The 16,501-nt window shown below is 46.3% G+C and overlaps 1 protein-coding gene across 1 annotated transcript; it reads right to left on the bottom strand.

The window, feature by feature from the left end:
- Positions 1-465: 465 nt before the first annotated feature.
- On the bottom strand, positions 466-16,196 carry LOC308166686 (ATPase MORC2A-like; the record flags this gene model as incomplete). Its single annotated transcript, XM_080541011.1, has 27 exons — positions 466-534; positions 655-843; positions 1,285-1,369; positions 1,462-1,629; positions 1,717-1,855; positions 2,010-2,076; positions 5,976-6,113; positions 6,808-7,062; positions 8,042-8,311; positions 8,403-8,489; positions 8,673-8,805; positions 9,059-9,164; positions 9,242-9,370; positions 9,501-9,655; positions 9,771-9,911; positions 10,275-10,360; positions 10,513-10,595; positions 10,697-10,776; positions 10,877-11,002; positions 11,220-11,331; positions 11,418-11,577; positions 12,543-12,651; positions 12,760-12,850; positions 13,083-13,151; positions 13,254-13,288; positions 13,451-13,504; positions 16,129-16,196. 27 exons carry the CDS (start codon positions 16,194-16,196, stop codon positions 466-468), a joined length of 3,204 nt encoding a protein of 1,067 aa, XP_080397137.1.
- Positions 16,197-16,501: the final 305 nt, after the last annotated feature.

Below are 16,501 nucleotides of genomic sequence, written 5' to 3'. Positions count from 1 at the left end.
CAACATTCTAGTTCAGACAGAATAAAGATTCCGGATGTATGTACTTACATAGAAAAGATAAAAGGGAGAAGAAGAGGAGAGAGAACAACTGAGAGAGCTTTGTTTTTAATCTAAATCTGAGAAAGAAAGAAAGAAAAAAAAAAACACACAGGAAAGCAGGAAAGAACAGCAGGTCACTAGAAGATCCAGCAGGCTTTTCAGCAGAGTGATACTGTAGAACACACCTCTTTGATACTATGAACAAATCATTTTAAATAACTCAAAACATAAAAGCCAGTTAGTTGAAATCCAGACAATAACTTTCAGACCAAAATGAACACAGTGAACAGTCACATCAAGATGACAAGATGGAATATTGGGGGAATAGAATAAAATAGAGTGGAGAGCTGTCTTGCGAGTAAGGAACTGAGTGAAGACTCTTTGTCTGTGTTTGTCTCTGTTCATTCTTCTCTCCTCTTCTCTTTTCTAATCTCTCTTGGTGACCAAGTCTTCTATGTAAGCATCCAGTTCATCATCTGTGTTTATGTCAAAGTCCTACAGGAGGGAAGGAGAGACATTAGTGTTCAGCGTATGACTGTATATGTGTGTGTGTGTGTGTGTGTGTGTGTGTGTGTGTATGTAAGTAAGTCTGAGAGACAGTGTGTGTATAACTACCTCCTGTCCTTTCTGTATCAGAGCTACAATGTTGGTTCGTAGTTTCTGTAGATTCTCATCGGCCTCCCTCAACTTAGTCTCAGCACTGCTGCTCTTCTCCTCCACAGCTTTGGCCATGGCATCAGCTCTGCTCTGGTACGAGTTACAGAATGACTGACGAGCCAACTCGTACTGTTGAAAATACTCCTTCTACAGGGACACACAGACAGGATTAGATACAGATACATTATCGCACGCATGCATCTCTTCCATTCGTGATAATCCATCTCTTCTGTTTGCATTCACTTTGCCAAATCAGCTTTGTTTAGCTTCTCCACATGCGTTCCCTCTAACTTCCACTTCTTCAGTATGCTTGCTGTCATCTACCTCGTGAGCGATGGGCAATGATTGTGTGAAGAAATTTGAAGAAACCAAATGAAACTTAAAACTGACCTAGTTGAATTATGAAAACATCCGAGGGATTTTTTCAACCCTTTTTCCATTTGGAACCTCACCTCCATGACACCATGATTTGTCAGATTTTGTCTGCTTTAAGAACCTTGCAGATCAAAGCCCGGAGAGACCAGATTAGATCTCTATAACTGAGGATCACGGTAAGGGTTGTGTGTACAAATCAGTGGTCAGTCTTACCATGGGGAAGGCCACCAGCTCCTCTGCTGTCATACTGTTGACGTCATCATTTGGGATCCGGAAATCATAATAACGAAGCAGTGCCCTGGAGACACACCACGCACACACCATCATACAGCAGCAGTTACATCATATCCAAACAATACAGCAATACCAGTGATGACATTGTTAGCTTACCTCGTCATGGTGACCAGGCTGTCGGTCACCTCTCGACTGGTTCCTGGTTGGGTGGCGTCAGGTTCCATGGGGGCGGTTCCTTTTTCTGTCTCCTGCTGTGTGTCAGGGGTCTGAGTGATGGGGGAGGTTGGGCGCATCAACCTCACCTCCTCACTGCCCTTGAACACCCTACAGACACACACAGATGTGTAAGAGAACAGAGAGAATGCATACATATTTATGTCTTTATGCCTCTCTCTCTAAGAGTGACCGTACCAGCGATCCTTGGGGGTGGATCTGGGCACGTCGTCAAACTTCACCTTCCAACGAACACTCTGCTTACTGGTCTCTATGGCAACCACTCTGCCGGTGTACCACTCCTTACTCACACGCACCTCCACCAGCAAACCCTTATCTACAGGAGATAATACACATGTACACACATACACAATTTAATTACAGGGACTATGGATGCATTTCAGAGCATAAGCATTTGTGTACATCCCAAGTCCTGTTGTCCCACTGTGTGTTCAGCTGTGGAACTCTGTAGACCACCTGGCATCTCTCACCTTTCTGAGCATTCTTCAGATCCTTTGCTGGGTCCTCCCCCTCATCACTATCAGAAATCACTATCACCTGAAAGATGCACAACACAATACATGAAAACACAGTACATTTAAAAACGCTCACAACCCAGAATTATACCAGAACCTATCCACTGGACAGTCACTCAGCGTGTCTTGTCAGGAGCTGGTCCTGACCATGTCTGTGTAGAAAACACAGGGATGGAAATAGAAAAGAGACACCAAAATCCAAAGTGAGAAGGAGAGGACCCATTCCATTTAGAGTTGAGACAATTCCATAAAGAGTAGATAGGAGTAGGGCAGGACCCATTCCATTTAGAGTAGAGTTAGGGGAGAAGGACAGGACCCATCACCGACTTGTCATTTCAAGTCAATAAGGAGAGCTGGAGAGAACCCATTCCATATATAGATAGATAGATAGACTTTATTTGTCATTGCTACAGTACAGGTACCAAACAACGAAATTTAGGAGGGGAGGCTCCCCTGGTGTTTAGGAAAGGAAAAAGAAACACATTTTAGAAAAAGCATAGATGCATAAAATCACAAGAAGGTAAGGAGCTGGTTTACATCAATAGAGGCTATGTACACAATCCACTGTACTATACTGCACAGATAGTCAACTAGGGTTGTCATATTTCACAAGAAAGTATTTTTTCACATTATTTTAAAGTGTCACAGTTTGCAGGCTTGAAAATGTACATGTTTGTGCCTCAGCACTAGCTGCCATACAATCCGTCCGGACTGTCCTGGGCCCAGAACTTAGGCCTTTTCTGTGTTCAGGGCCTTGACGGCCCTGTGGTAGAAGCTGTCCTTCAGTCTGTTTGTCTTAGCGGCCGGGGTCCTGTACCTCCTGTTCGAGGGCAGCTTGACAAAGTGTTCGTGCCCAGGGTGGGTCGGGTCCTTGGAGATCTTGGAGGCCCTCCTGAGACAGCGTGTTTTGTACAGCTCCTCCAGAGAGGGGAGGGGGGCGCCGGTGATCTTCTGTGCTGTTCTCACGACTCTCTGTAGCTCGCTTCTCTCCGCTGCCGTGCAGCTGTGGAACCAGTTGGAGATGCCGAAGGTGAGGATGCTCTCCACTGCGCCGTGGTAGAAGGCCACCAGCATCTCCTTCTTGCTGTGTTGTTTCTTGAGGCATCTCAGGGTGTATAGCCGCTGTTGTGCCCTCTTGATGGTGCCTTTAGTGTTGTCCTTCCAGGCCAGGTCATCCCGCATGTTGTGTCCCAGGAATCGGAGGTTTGAGACTATCTCCACGCTCTCTCCGTCGATGAGCAGGGGCAGGATCTCGGACTTTTTCCTCCTGAAGTCTGCGATGAATTCCTGGGTCTTTGACTTGTTTAGCAGCAGGTTGTTAACCTTGCACAGCTTGCTCAATTGCTCTACCTCATCCCTGTACGCCGCCTCGTCCCCCCCGAGATACAACCCACCACGGTGGTGTCGTCTGCAAACTTTACGATGTAGTTGCTGGGGTGGATGGGGGTGAAGTCGTGGGTGTAGAGGTTGTAGAGGATGGGGCTTAGCACGCAGCCCTGGGGTGACCCAGTGCTGAGGCTGAGGGCTGTGGAGGTGTGGGGGCCCACCCGCACCCTCTGGGGGCGGTCGGTCAGGAAGTCCTTGATCCACGCACATATAGAGTGTGATAGACCCAGGTCTAGTAGTTTGGTCACTAGCCTGTCTGGAAGGATGGTGTTAAAGGCGGAGCTGAAGTCCACGAAGAGCAGTCTCGCGTAGCTGTTTCCCCTCTCCAGGTGGGATAGAGTGGCGTGGAGAGTCGTCGCTATGGCGTCCTCTGTGGACCTGTGGGCTCTGTAGGCGAACTGGTATGGATCCAGGTTGGGCGGGAGGCGTGTGAGTATGTGGGCCCGGACTAGTTTCTCGAAGCACTTCATGATGATTGGTGTGAGTGCCACCGGGCGGTAGTCGTTTAGGCAGCTCACCGTGCTTTTCTTCGGGACTGGGATGATAGTTGAGGTTTTCAGGCAGGGTGGGACGGTGGCCTGGGACAGGGACTGGTTAAAGATGTTGGTGAAAACCCCGGCCAGCTGGTCGGCGCAGTCTCTCAGCACCCGTCCCAGGACGCCATCCGGCCCCGAGGCTTTCCTGGGGTCCACCGCCTTCAGTACGCGTCTCACCTCGTGCTCTGTGAGGGTGAGGCTGCTGAGAGCTGGAGAGAGTGGTGTCTGTGTTGTGGTTACCTCCGTTCGCCCCTCGTCGAACCGGGCGTAGAAGGTGTTCAGCTTTCCCGCCAGCAGGGGGTCGTCCTCTGCGGCTGTGAGCCTGTTGGCTCTGAAGTTTGTCATCTGCTGAACCCCCTGCCACATCCGCCTGGAGTCGTTGCTCAGGAGGCATTCCTCAATCTTCTCTCTGTGCTCTGCCTTGGCCGCTTTGATGCCGCGCTTTAGGTTGGCCCTGGTGGAGCTGTACAGCGGTGTGCGCTTCCCTGCGAAGAAGGCGTTGTCCCTCTCATTTAACAGTTTTTGGACCTTCCCAGTCATCCATGGCTTCGTGTTGGGGTAGACCCGGACCCGTTTGTCCACGGTGACTGAGTTGGTGCAGTTCACTATGTGGTTCAGAACCGACGACGTGTACTGTTCCAGGTCCTCATGCTCATATTCCTGCCATAGGGTGTCATTTAGGCAGATCTGCAGTGGAGCGGACCCTTCTGGCCAGGTTCTGACAGTCTTAGTGGTGGTGGGAGCACTTTTCCCCATTGTAGTGTATGCAGGAATCAGGAGGATTGACACATGGTCAGACATGCCTAGATGAGCTAGCGGACTAGCCTTGTAAGCACGTTTGATGTTGGTGTATACCTTATCCAGTGTTTCTTCTCCTCTCGTTGCACATTTTACATGCTGGTAGAACTTGGGTAGTACTGCCTTCAGGTCGACATGATTAAAGTCCCCCGCTATGATGTGGATAGCCTGTGGATCAGTACTTTGTTGGCTACTAATGACGTCATATAGTCGCGCCAATGCTACTTTGCTGTCTGAGCTAGGTGCTATATACACACATGTAATTAGCACCGCGTTAAACTCCCTAGGCAGGTATGTGGGTCGGCATTTAACAGTCAAGTATTCTAGGTCTGGGGAGCAGTGGCTACTTACAGTTTTCGTGTTTAAGCACCAGCTATCCTTCGTCGATATTATGATCCCACCTCCTCTTGACTTCCCGCTACGCTCCGTTCGGTCAGCGCGATGTAGCGTTCGGCCCTCTAAGCTAACGTTAGCGTCCACAATGTTGTCATTTAGCCAGGTTTCGGTCAGAATAATCACACAGCTATCCCCTACGATGCTGTTTTTTGCCACCTGTAGTCTCAGTTCATCCATCTTATTTGTCAGGGATCTGACATTAGAGAGGAAAATGCTTGGAAGAGCTGGCTTTGTTTGGGCTGCGTCTCAATCTTGCTAGCAGGCCTCCCCTGCGGCCTCGCCTTTTCCTACGATCTCGCCGCCGGCGTTTCCGCCTCAGGGAGGGGACTGTGAACCAGGGCTCTCCCGGTAGCCTTGCGATGTCCTTGTCAATCCTGTATTGCTCCAGGAAATCCGCCGTAACTATCTTGTCGTTTTGCGTGCCGACTTCTAATAAGTCGAGCCTGCTGTAGGTACTATATACACAACTGTTCCCTATAAGTACTAAAAAAAGAGTGAACATACAAAAGTAATTAAAAACACAATGAAACACCAGTGTGGTAGCCCCCCGAGCTGCAGCGTCTAAGCGCGCGGCCATCTTTAGAACATAGCAGAGTTAGTAGAAGACAGGACCCATTCTACTTAGTAGTTGAGTTAGTTGAGAAGGAGAAGAGCCCTTGGTCTTGGCTGAAGGTGAGGGTTACAGACAGTAGTGAGTACCTTGGTCCTCAGCTGAAGGGTGGGGGGTTTGGTCATGGAGGCTGTAAGGTGTGTCTGTGTGTGTGTGTGTGTGTGTGTGTGTGTGTGTGTGTATGTGTGTGTGTACCTTGGCTTTAGCCCCAGGCTGTGGGGTGGGGGTGAGTTTAGGGGTGGAGGAGGGCAATGCTTTGCCAGTCAGGGGCGGTGTCGCAGGGGTCGGCCGGGATGTTGCCATGGTTACACTCTTCTTCTCAGGCTGGGGGAACTAAGTGCTGGCAGGGGGCATGACCACCTACAAGGTCAACAGCAGAGTGGGTCTGATTGCAGCTGCAGTCTTGCTGTTCCACTTCAACGTTGCATGAAGACCTGCACCATGGGGCAGCTGTGGAACTCTAGCCGTCTCTTCATTTGCTATCACTGTTTGGGGACTTGAGAAAGCACCAGCTAGCATACATAGTGGAGTCCACATTCATAATAGAGACTACCCTCCATGTCACTCTGCTTTAATAGAGGCCTGCTCACTTCTGACACGTTTGTCATGGACTGACGTGCTTTTATATCTCCTTTCTTGGTTGTCTTTGAAGGACCTCCACTTCTTCTCAGCCAAGGCAGCCTTCTTTTTCTTCTCTCTCTTCTTCTAACACTACTCCATCCTTTTTCCTTTTCATGTGCCCTCATTCATTTACTTCCTCCTCAACGATAGGTCTTTCCATCTTTTGGTCTGTCTATCTGTCTGTCTATACGTGCTAAGCAAGGTTCTTCTTGCCATCACTATAACTGAACTGAAAATGTGATGAATTGACACTGTGAAACAACACAAAACTGAGACTAAATCTGCTGGACAGTTGACTTGACCAGGGTCTTAACAGAGAAAGATGTACGCTCTCAACACACTTGGAAGTCTGAGAAGTAGTTTAGTGTGTGTGTGTGTGTGTGTATGTATGTGCGTGCATACATACCTCTGTCACCTTGCCCCGTTTGGCTGGAGATGCCTTCTCAACAGCTTTACCACGATTCCCAACTGCCGATGCTATCTTGGATTTCTTGAGCTGTGGTTCCTCTTCCTCACTATCTTCTTCCTCTTCCTCTTCTTCCTCCTCCTCCTCTTCCTCCTCCTCCTCCTCTTCTTCCTCACTCTCTTCCTGCTCTATCACTCTCTTGCGTTGGCTGCTAGCAGGTGTGGTTGGTTTGGCTGGAGAGGATTTGGCTGGAGTCTGCAGAGAGACCATACCATACCATACATACAGAGAGACCTTACTACCATAACTGCTTTCTGGGGATGGAACAGAATAACCGATTATTCGTTCCTGATGGTCAGTCGATTTTTAACATTTTCCCAAATAAACGCAAATTAAACGGACAGAACTAATGTTGGTTCTGTAGCACTATTTTATTTTTAAAAGATATATTAATCACGCACAGAAAAGTAATCTCAGCCAGTACGCATGTGCACACACGCCACAGAGAGATCGTTAGTAATTTAGCAGTCGTTATGGCGAACACAGATAAACTAGAGCTTGAAGTTCCTCTAGCTTCCCTTAAATCTCCTTTTTGGGAAAACTACGGTTTCTCGGTTACCTACAATGACGATGGACAAAGACAGGTGGATCGGACCAAAGCTATATGCCGGCATTGTTCAACTGTGATCGGGTATGTAGCTGGCTGTACGTCGAACTTGTTCACTCATTTGAGTCGCATCACCCGAATGTGAACATCACAGGTACAAGAAAAAACTGAGTGAAGTGGAAACCAGCTGTGGCATTTACGCTACCTATTTATACCAGGCCACAACAAAGGCCATAGGTGTTTTTATAGCAGCAGACAATACTCTGTTGTCAGAACACAGGTTTTAAACACATGTTGAAAGTGAAAATCAAGTCTTGTTACGTAGTTCCCGCTCGTCCGCATTTCAGCCAGCAAATCATACCAGCCCTTTATAAACAAGCACAAACTACAGTTGACCATGACTTATCCATGGCATCTGCTATCACTCTCACAACCTATGGGTGGACATTTAACTATCTACATACAGTATATACTGTATATATATATACAGTATGTGTTTTGTTAATTTTTTTAAATTTCATTGATCTTACTGTTCACCTAGCCAACACTTTTGGTTGAAGTATAAACCAAATAGTCACAAAAACAAACCCTGACCCAGCAAGCTGATGAATTCCACCACACACTTACCTGTGAGCTGCGGCTGGGTGGAGGGGGCTTGGCAGGGGTCTTGGCAGGTGCTTTGGGGGTGGGTTTTGCAGCTGGGGGTGGGAGCTTTGTTGCAGCTCTGGCTTTAGATAGGTCAGCTTTGGGAGCAGGGGGTGGAGAGGGAGCTGCAGCAGCAGTCCGGGCATTAGTGGGTTTGCGGCTGAAGGATGGAGGGAAGCTTGTTTTTTTTTTGAGGACGGCGGGTAAGGGGGGAGAGCGGGGGCGTGTCACTCGCTCTGACGACCTGGTTGCCTAGGAGACCCAGAGAACAGGAGATTGATATATGTATATATTATATTATATTTAGAAAGCAAGAGAGAGAGTATGTACCAGTGTGAGGTACCTGAGAAGAGTTCTCTGTGTTAGGTCTCAAGCTGACATCCAAAGGTAACTTCCGCACATCTGCTGAAGACCTGATAGTACTAGTTTTCTGAGGACACGAGGACGGACGGACACACAGACACACACAGACACACACAGACACACCAATTAGGGGGTGCAGATTTACGCCATTCATCAAAAACTGTTTGGGCTCAAGTCTATTTAATCAACAAACATGACAAAGTTCCCCTCTGAAAAAGGAGTGTGCATGTTTATGTGACGGTGTGTCTACCTGAAGTGCCTGTAGTTTCTCCTCCTGTTTTTTGATCATATCTGTGAGCTCTTTTTGTTTGTCCTCAGTTGTCTGCTTGTCCTTCTTTAGAACTCCATGCGGTACATTCTGCTTTTGCTCAGCCGCATCACACCTAAAACACCAGAACGCACACACACACACAATGATGCCAATAGTTCCATCATATCAGTAGCGCATACACATATTGTCACCTTCTTAAAATAATGGCTTACATCCTATTTCTAAAGTGTTGCAAAAGTCTGAATAAACTGAACCAAATCTAGAATATATGATATTTAGGCAAAAACATAATTTTCCTCAAAAGTGACTTAAGCCATTATTTTAAGAAGGTGACTATATGTAATAGTGGGTGTCTCTCTGTGTACCTATTCTGGGTGCTGTCAGGGTTCATCAGACACACCCAGCTGTCTGGATATCGTTTATCCACTGAATCCATTTGGAATGGCAGAGTCCTCCACTTTAAACACGTATCTGTAGGGGATGGAGAGAAGGAGATCAGTGTCTTTGTATATGTGCTGAAAGTTACTGTGTGCGTGAGTGCAACTTACCACACTGTATAGTGAGTGGTATCTCCATGGCACGGCGTCTCTTGTACCTCTGCTCTGAGGAGGGGGTCGAGGACCAGCTGGCAGACAGGTACCCAAACTCATCCCAAAACGTAACAATGCCCTTCTGAGCTACAACACACACACACACACACACACACACACACACACACACACACAACAAAACACAGAAACAATTTGAACCATTCTATAGTGGTTAAGGGGTTGTGTCAGTGTAACTCTGCTGTTGCGTGAGTCTCACCGATGTTGCTATCCTTCCAGTACTGGGCTAAGTGTTCTCCCATGGCTTTCAGAAGATGTCGGTACTCTTTAGCATCTGCAAAGTCCTGCTTGTTGTGAGTGGGCTCCAGAACCAGGTAGGGAACATCCACAACCCCCACCACACCTCCACACGCCCTGACATACATACAGAGAAATACGCATTTATAGTTGATAGTAGAGTTAAGCATTAAGAGTCCACAGTTAGCATACTTCCTCTTCAGTTACATACGTGTGTGTGTGTGTGACTCACATTCCTCCCTCCAGTTGAGGCCCTGTTTTTTCGTACAGTTTGATGAGGCGAGAGCAGTTATACACAAACATCCCATCCAGGTCCCTCTGCCCGATGTTCACCCCAAAGATAAAACTCAGCTCCTTAGGCTCCTTTAATGCTCTGAGGGGGGTAGAGAAAGAGAAGCGTTGGGAAGAGGGGTGGAGAGAGAGAGAGAGAGAGAAAGAGAGAGAGAGAGAGAAGTAGGGATGTGTACGTTTTATAGTTGTAACTAGCTTAATTTTATTTGTTTATTTATAAGGTAGACTGACTTCTGTAAATTAATAAACCCTTGCATTTAAACAATTGTTTTTATTGTCTTCACGACTGCCAATGGCCCCTGGCCTGAGCTAGATTACTCTTCCTGCTACGACAGGTGAATTTATGATTCACTTGCTTAGTCAAATGTATCGATTATAAGTCCCTTTGGAATAAGGTGTCTGCTAAATGCCAAAAATGTAAATGTAAATGATCGTCTCGACTGACTTCTGTTTGGTCTCCTGGATCTTCCTCTTCATCTCGGCATCTCCACGAAGCATCAAGGCCAACTCCTGGGCTTTCCTCAGCATGGCCTGGGGAAGAGGACCGGGCATGATATTGCAAGTGGGTTGCAAGATATTGCCATGTTTATAGAATTAAAAAAGAACAATATCTTCCATGCAACAATGTGATGGTTCGTTTTGTATGTGTGTGTGTGTGTGTGTGTGTGTGTGTGTGTTCTTACCCGTGCCTCTCTGGACAGGTCATCGCCATGTTTGGCCTCCAGAGCTAAACTCTTACTCTCCGCCTCGCGAGCCTTCTCGTCAGCTGAAAGACACATACACGCATTCAGCCAAACAGCACAGGTGGTTTAAGTGTGTAGAAAAGGGTTCTGAGAGTTAAAATAGTTATTTCGAATGGAGACTCACCGATCTTAGCAAGGTGGTCAGCCTTCTTCACTTCCTGCTCAGCACGGGTTTTGAAGCGAGTTGACGTGTACTTATACACCCTGATGACACACAGACACAGTTGTTGTATAGACTGTATAGAGTGCACCTGGATTTCTATGAGGTGCACGAAGACCTCTTTGTGAAGTGTGTGTGTGTTACCTAGGTTTATAAAGGCAGCAGGACATTCTCTTGGTGCTGACTTTGTGTCCTTGAATGAAGATCCTCATGTGTGGGTCAATGTACAGAACAGCTGCGTATGCTCGGAATGATCGCCGCTCTGGCTTACTGTGGGGATGGAAGTGATGCTATCACTACACACACATAGTCTTGACCACTACCTTAAGTACAGGTTAGTCATGCACATTTACAGTACAAATGTTTATCCAAAATATATATTTTCCCCCCTCATGTTTATGTCCCCCCGTCCCCCCCCCTCATGCTATCATGCACACATGAAAACACACACACACACACACACACACACACACACACTAATACTCACACTCCCTCTGCTGGAGTCCCAGCCATCAGAATATCCTGGTAGTCTGTCTCTACATCCAACTCTGGTTCTCTAGTATCCATCAGCTTCAGATTATAGATGATCACCAGAGTACCTACACACACAAATGACTGCTGTTAAAACACACAGCTGCCCCCCCCCCCCTCCCGGCAAAACACACACACACACACACACACTTACCACTGCTACCTTCTATCTTGTTGAACTGCTCCATCAGCTGTTGTTCAGTTTTAAAAGGAGAGTACTTGTAAATGAGCTCTGTCTCAATGGCATACTTCTCAGGGTCAGCTGTGACTAGCTGCCTGGTCTTCAGTTCCCAGGTGGGGAGAGGCACAATCACCTGACAGGGGAGGGAATAACTGAATATTACACAAATGCTTAAAGGACAATCTCCATCTTACTGAGTCCTAACCTCATCGCCTGACAGAGGAGTCACTCATAGGGCTTTCACACCGACATAGAACTGTTCCGGTTCACGTTCGTGTTTGGGAACCTCCGAACCTTGATGCTGTCTGGCGAACCAGCCCGCGTTCATACCAGTGTAACCAGAACCATCCGCGTCATCAACGATGGGTGATGAAGGGGCAGGATAAACAAAAATGTCACAACTAGATGGCGGCTACTTCACTGGAAATTAGGATAATATCTTCCACTACAGTATCTGAAATAAACACTATTTTCTATGAAATGAAACAAAATACACTTTCTACACGCGTTCTCTTACTAATCAGCTGCTCCATTACTGGAATAGAAATGGCTTACGAAATTTGCGTTCGCTTGTGTGAGTGTGTGTGTTTGCTGAGCATGTGAGGAAGATAGAGAGAATGATGAAACTTTTGATAATTGTTTTGATCACTAATGATTAGATTTAGATTAGATTCCATTTTGTCTCCTTCCTTCTTGCTGGTCTTTGCAGCCTAGAATATGACACACCTACTGACGACGTGACTGTTCTACGTTTTGGTTCCCGCTTGAGAACCACTATTTTCAGATTCCCGCTGCGAACCAACTTTTCAGTTTCGGTCTGAACGCGGCGGCCGGTTCCAGACTTGGTTTGCAAATGCAAACCGAAACGGTTCTTTGCCGGTGTGAGGGAAGATAACCAGCATTATTGTACAGGCCATACACACTGAATGGAATAGGTATAAACAACAGAAACTAGTGAAATCATGGCCCTATTGGATACACCTCTCCAGTCCTTTCAGATCTACATAAAGTGCCTGGATGCTAGGAGTCCATTTGGGATTCAACAAAAGACATCCTACACTTTATTGCCAGATTAAACCACTACAGTTGACCCCTGACCTCATCCAGCCCCTCCTCTTCATAGAATGTTCTAGACAGGAACAGGCAGGTGAGTGTGTTCTGCTTCTTAGTGAACAAGATGAAGTCCTTCCCAATACGCATGGAGCCCCTAAAGAACAGACACACCACAGTAAGTCAATAACCTCCAAAGACACAACACATCTATTCAGTGGGGTCTGTCCGTCAGCTTCATCTGGGAGTTCCACATGTCTCTTACGATTTTAGCCCGTTGCCGTACTGGCCGATGTGAGTGGACTCTGGAGTTCGCTTACTGGACTTCCCAAACTGAATCACATGAGTAGCTTCATCTGAGAGTGAAGGATGGAGAGAGAGAGAGAGAGAGAGAGAGAGAGAGAGAGAGAGAGAGAGTGAGTGAGATGTAGAGAAAGAGCCAGCGATTAGCATGGTTCAATGCTGCACTGACTTGTTAGACTAACCCTACCATGAGACATGCTAGTATAACTTGGACCTCAGTCTCTGTTAGTTAGAGCCCTGTTATTGTAAGTCATTGTATATGAGTGACATCAGTGTAGCACTCACTGGGATCCATTCCTGTCCCATCGTCCAGGAAACTGAACATGTAGCCTCCACGGAGGTCTTGTCTCTTCTCTGTCAGCCAGGGGAGGTGCAATACAGGTTAGAACATGATGGTAGATGTGTGTTGGAGTCGGAGAGTGTGTGTGTGTATATATATGTGTGTGCATGGCGTACCTGTGTAAATGTCGATCCGGGTTGCATTTGCATCCCTGTAGGATAGATGATCGACAGGTGTATGACCGATCAGGGTAAACATAACCTGACACTGCTAAGTTTTATTTTAAGTGATTTAGCAGCACATATACATAGTGAGAACAGTGTTGTGTATCGTTAATAGAACTCAAGGCCTTAGCAATTGACATTATTAGTACCTGGAGTTGTCCACCAGCTCAGCCAGAGCTCCAAATAGAAACTCGTGGGTTGTCCTGGAAACATACAACAACCAGTCAATTCAATTGAACATTTATTTAAGTGGCAAAGAAAGTCTGGGTAGAGGCGGGCAAGTAGTATGAAATTATTATGGGTGGTGGTAAGGGATAGCGGGGGCGACTGATTGTGTACTGTGATGGTTGGCTCTAAATCAGTGGGTAGGACCCAGGGGTCCAGTAGTAAGAAAATGAAGATCAACACTCCTGAATGACTGTTGCAAAAATTGTTGCGGAAAATGGCTTCATATGATAAATCACATCTGCACTTTTTCTTAAGCCTGTATATCATCACCTTCTTAAAATAATGGCGTACGTCATATTTTCAAGTTGAGAAAAACTGAACCAAATATAGAATATATGATATTTAGACAAAAACATCATTCTCCTCAAAAGTGACATACGCCATTATTTTAAGAAGGTGACAATATATTTTTAAGATGTGCTAAGCCTACAACCTTTTCTTACTCCAGAGTCTTCCTCATAAAGTAGTAACATCACGCCATCGATCCATCAACAGGCTTCAGTGTACATTGTAATTTACTGTGGAAAGTCATCACACAGCATCTTCCTTCATTTACTACTTAGGTAAGTCCTCATTTGGACTTACATGTCTCCAGGGAGTGACGTTCCAGCACAATAGTAAAGCCAACACTGCTGCAATCATCACCCTTTGACCTCCTCCGCAGAGACCGGTGGGTATCGACCCTCCATCTTCTGCTCGCAGTAGTAGGCCTACTTGTTGCCGAGCGTATTTGGGTTGACAAAGCACCAGAGAAGCCAACACTGTCTAGCTGATACACGTCTGCTACACAGCGGCTGGCTGAGATTCCCAGCACAATTAAGAAGCATTTGGGCTCTCTGTGTGCTCTCTCAATCGAGGTATCTAGAAAGCTCAGAGTTTAATTCATCTGCTTGTGATTAAAACAACTTTCTCTTGTGCAGTTTGATAATTATAATTCTCATAATTCTAATTATGCTCTCATAACATCTGACTGATTTGAAGACAAACATTTAGCTGTCTCTCTCAGCATTGACACCTTGAATATCAGCAGCAAGTCTCAACTGATTCCCAGGAGCACTGCTTCCCTCTCCTGCGAACGTGGAGTTGTTTCAACTTTGCGAGGGGTTTCCTCTCCTGTGCATACTGGGGCTTCATTGACATTCATTGACATTCCTCCCCAAAAAGTCTCATCTGGCCCGTCAGACCTCTTCCTCCCATTACATTTAACATACTCTAGTATTTTCCTTTTGATTATTGTAGGGGATGGATAGTGTCAGCTCATTCTTGATACAGGAAATACAAAAACACTTCAATGAGGAGGGATGGTCTGCCACTGGTATTTGCCTTGGTCCATACCAGTCTTAGACCATGTTCTTGAATTCTCTTGCATTATGTTTACACTCTTAACCCAAATGATTAAGAGATGTACGCCTCTTCTTCGGCGTATGGGTAGTTGTTTTCCTCTCCACTCCACCAGGCTCGGGGCCGAGGGGCTACCCTTTTACCACCCCGAGACCTGGTTGAGGGGCTCAACCGGGCTATATTTCTGGACACCCCTCCAGAAGCCACGTCATCGTCTCGTCATCTAATACCGACAGACCATGCATCCCGTTGGGTGGGTGGTACACCGGGCAATCCAGGACAACATGGTCTGCGGTTTGGTCCTCTGCGCCACGCTCGCTTCTGTACACTGTACGCTTCTGTACGCTGATGCACATTGAATAGGGGCCTTACATGCACCAGGTCGCATAAGATAAAGTTGATCCTTGCAGTATTGTTTGATGGTGTTAATGTCCAGGCTCTACCTGGCCTCTATAGTGAATCTTAATCCTAATCTTGTTTTGTAAGCCACAACAGCTATAGAAAGAGAATCTCATGTCTGGCTGTCACATAGCAGTGACCTTGGAACATCAGCACCCAATTATATAACATCCCAGCGGTTCACAGGGGTTTTAAACAGGTGTTGCTCAGTTTTATGTACTCAATCATTGTTCCGTAGCAGTCAACGTCATTCCTCCTAACCCCCCCCCCCATCCTTCCATTGTCTTCAGACTCAGTGGTGCCCAGAAAGCAGGTTTCATATAGTAATCCATAGTGTCTATTCTAACTTAGCTTTTAAACTGTGTTGGAGCCCCTACGATTCTGGATTACACTGATAAGACAGTGAAGCCCTGGGCTCAGGAGACCACTAGTGAGTGGCTTCATCTCAAAATCCACCAGCATACAAATGGTTCATGTAACATGTTCAGAGCTCTGTTTTTTCTTTGGAATCATGCAGGTCACCTTGTTATGGATCATGTGCAGTGCAAGTCACAGACTGAGGGTAAAATGGATACAGTACCACCACACCCCAAAGAGCCATTGCTTTTTGGTCAGGCTGCATTTGTAAATAAGAATGTGTTCTTACATGTTTGCCTGGTTAAATAAAGGTAAAAAAAAATAAAATAAAAAAAAACACCTGACTGCAGTCATTAGTAAACAGTTATTCCATAGGCCTAGAAAACCTTGAAAACATAAGTCGGCATGTTGGGCAAAGTGAACATTGGTGGCGGGAGAATTGGTCTGGGTGTGATGCATGTGTAGTATGTATTGGGTGTATTTTCCCCAAGATGGTACTTACGAGTTGGTGTGTAGATACTCAAAGGTGAGCTGAGCCCTATTCAGGCTGCTGTAGTTAGAGTAGGCCATTACCACTCACTAAAACTACTACTTATTCTCTTCCTGGTCTTCTTTCTGACTTCCTTTCAGTCCAGTGGAGTGGATCTATTCATGAGAACCTACACAATCACAACAGTACACTGGTTTAAAAATGAACAAAAAAGAAACGTATCTGGATGGGGAAAAAAACAATGACCTGAAATAAGGTGCGATCATGCAGAGCATAATACATAGAGAGGAAACAACTCAATCATTGATTAACCCCTAATGGTTGACATAGCCTACTCGTTGCAGCCGTGTCTACATCGGGCATTATATATATAGTAAGGGAAACA

This window comes from Nansenia antarctica (genome assembly GCF_963989245.1).
Source record: "Nansenia antarctica genome assembly, chromosome: 10".
In the NCBI taxonomy this organism is placed as follows: domain Eukaryota; kingdom Metazoa; phylum Chordata; class Actinopteri; order Argentiniformes; family Microstomatidae; genus Nansenia; species Nansenia antarctica.
The sequence above is the reverse complement of the archived record's forward strand: the minus strand, read 5'-3'. Positions and strand labels throughout refer to the sequence as shown.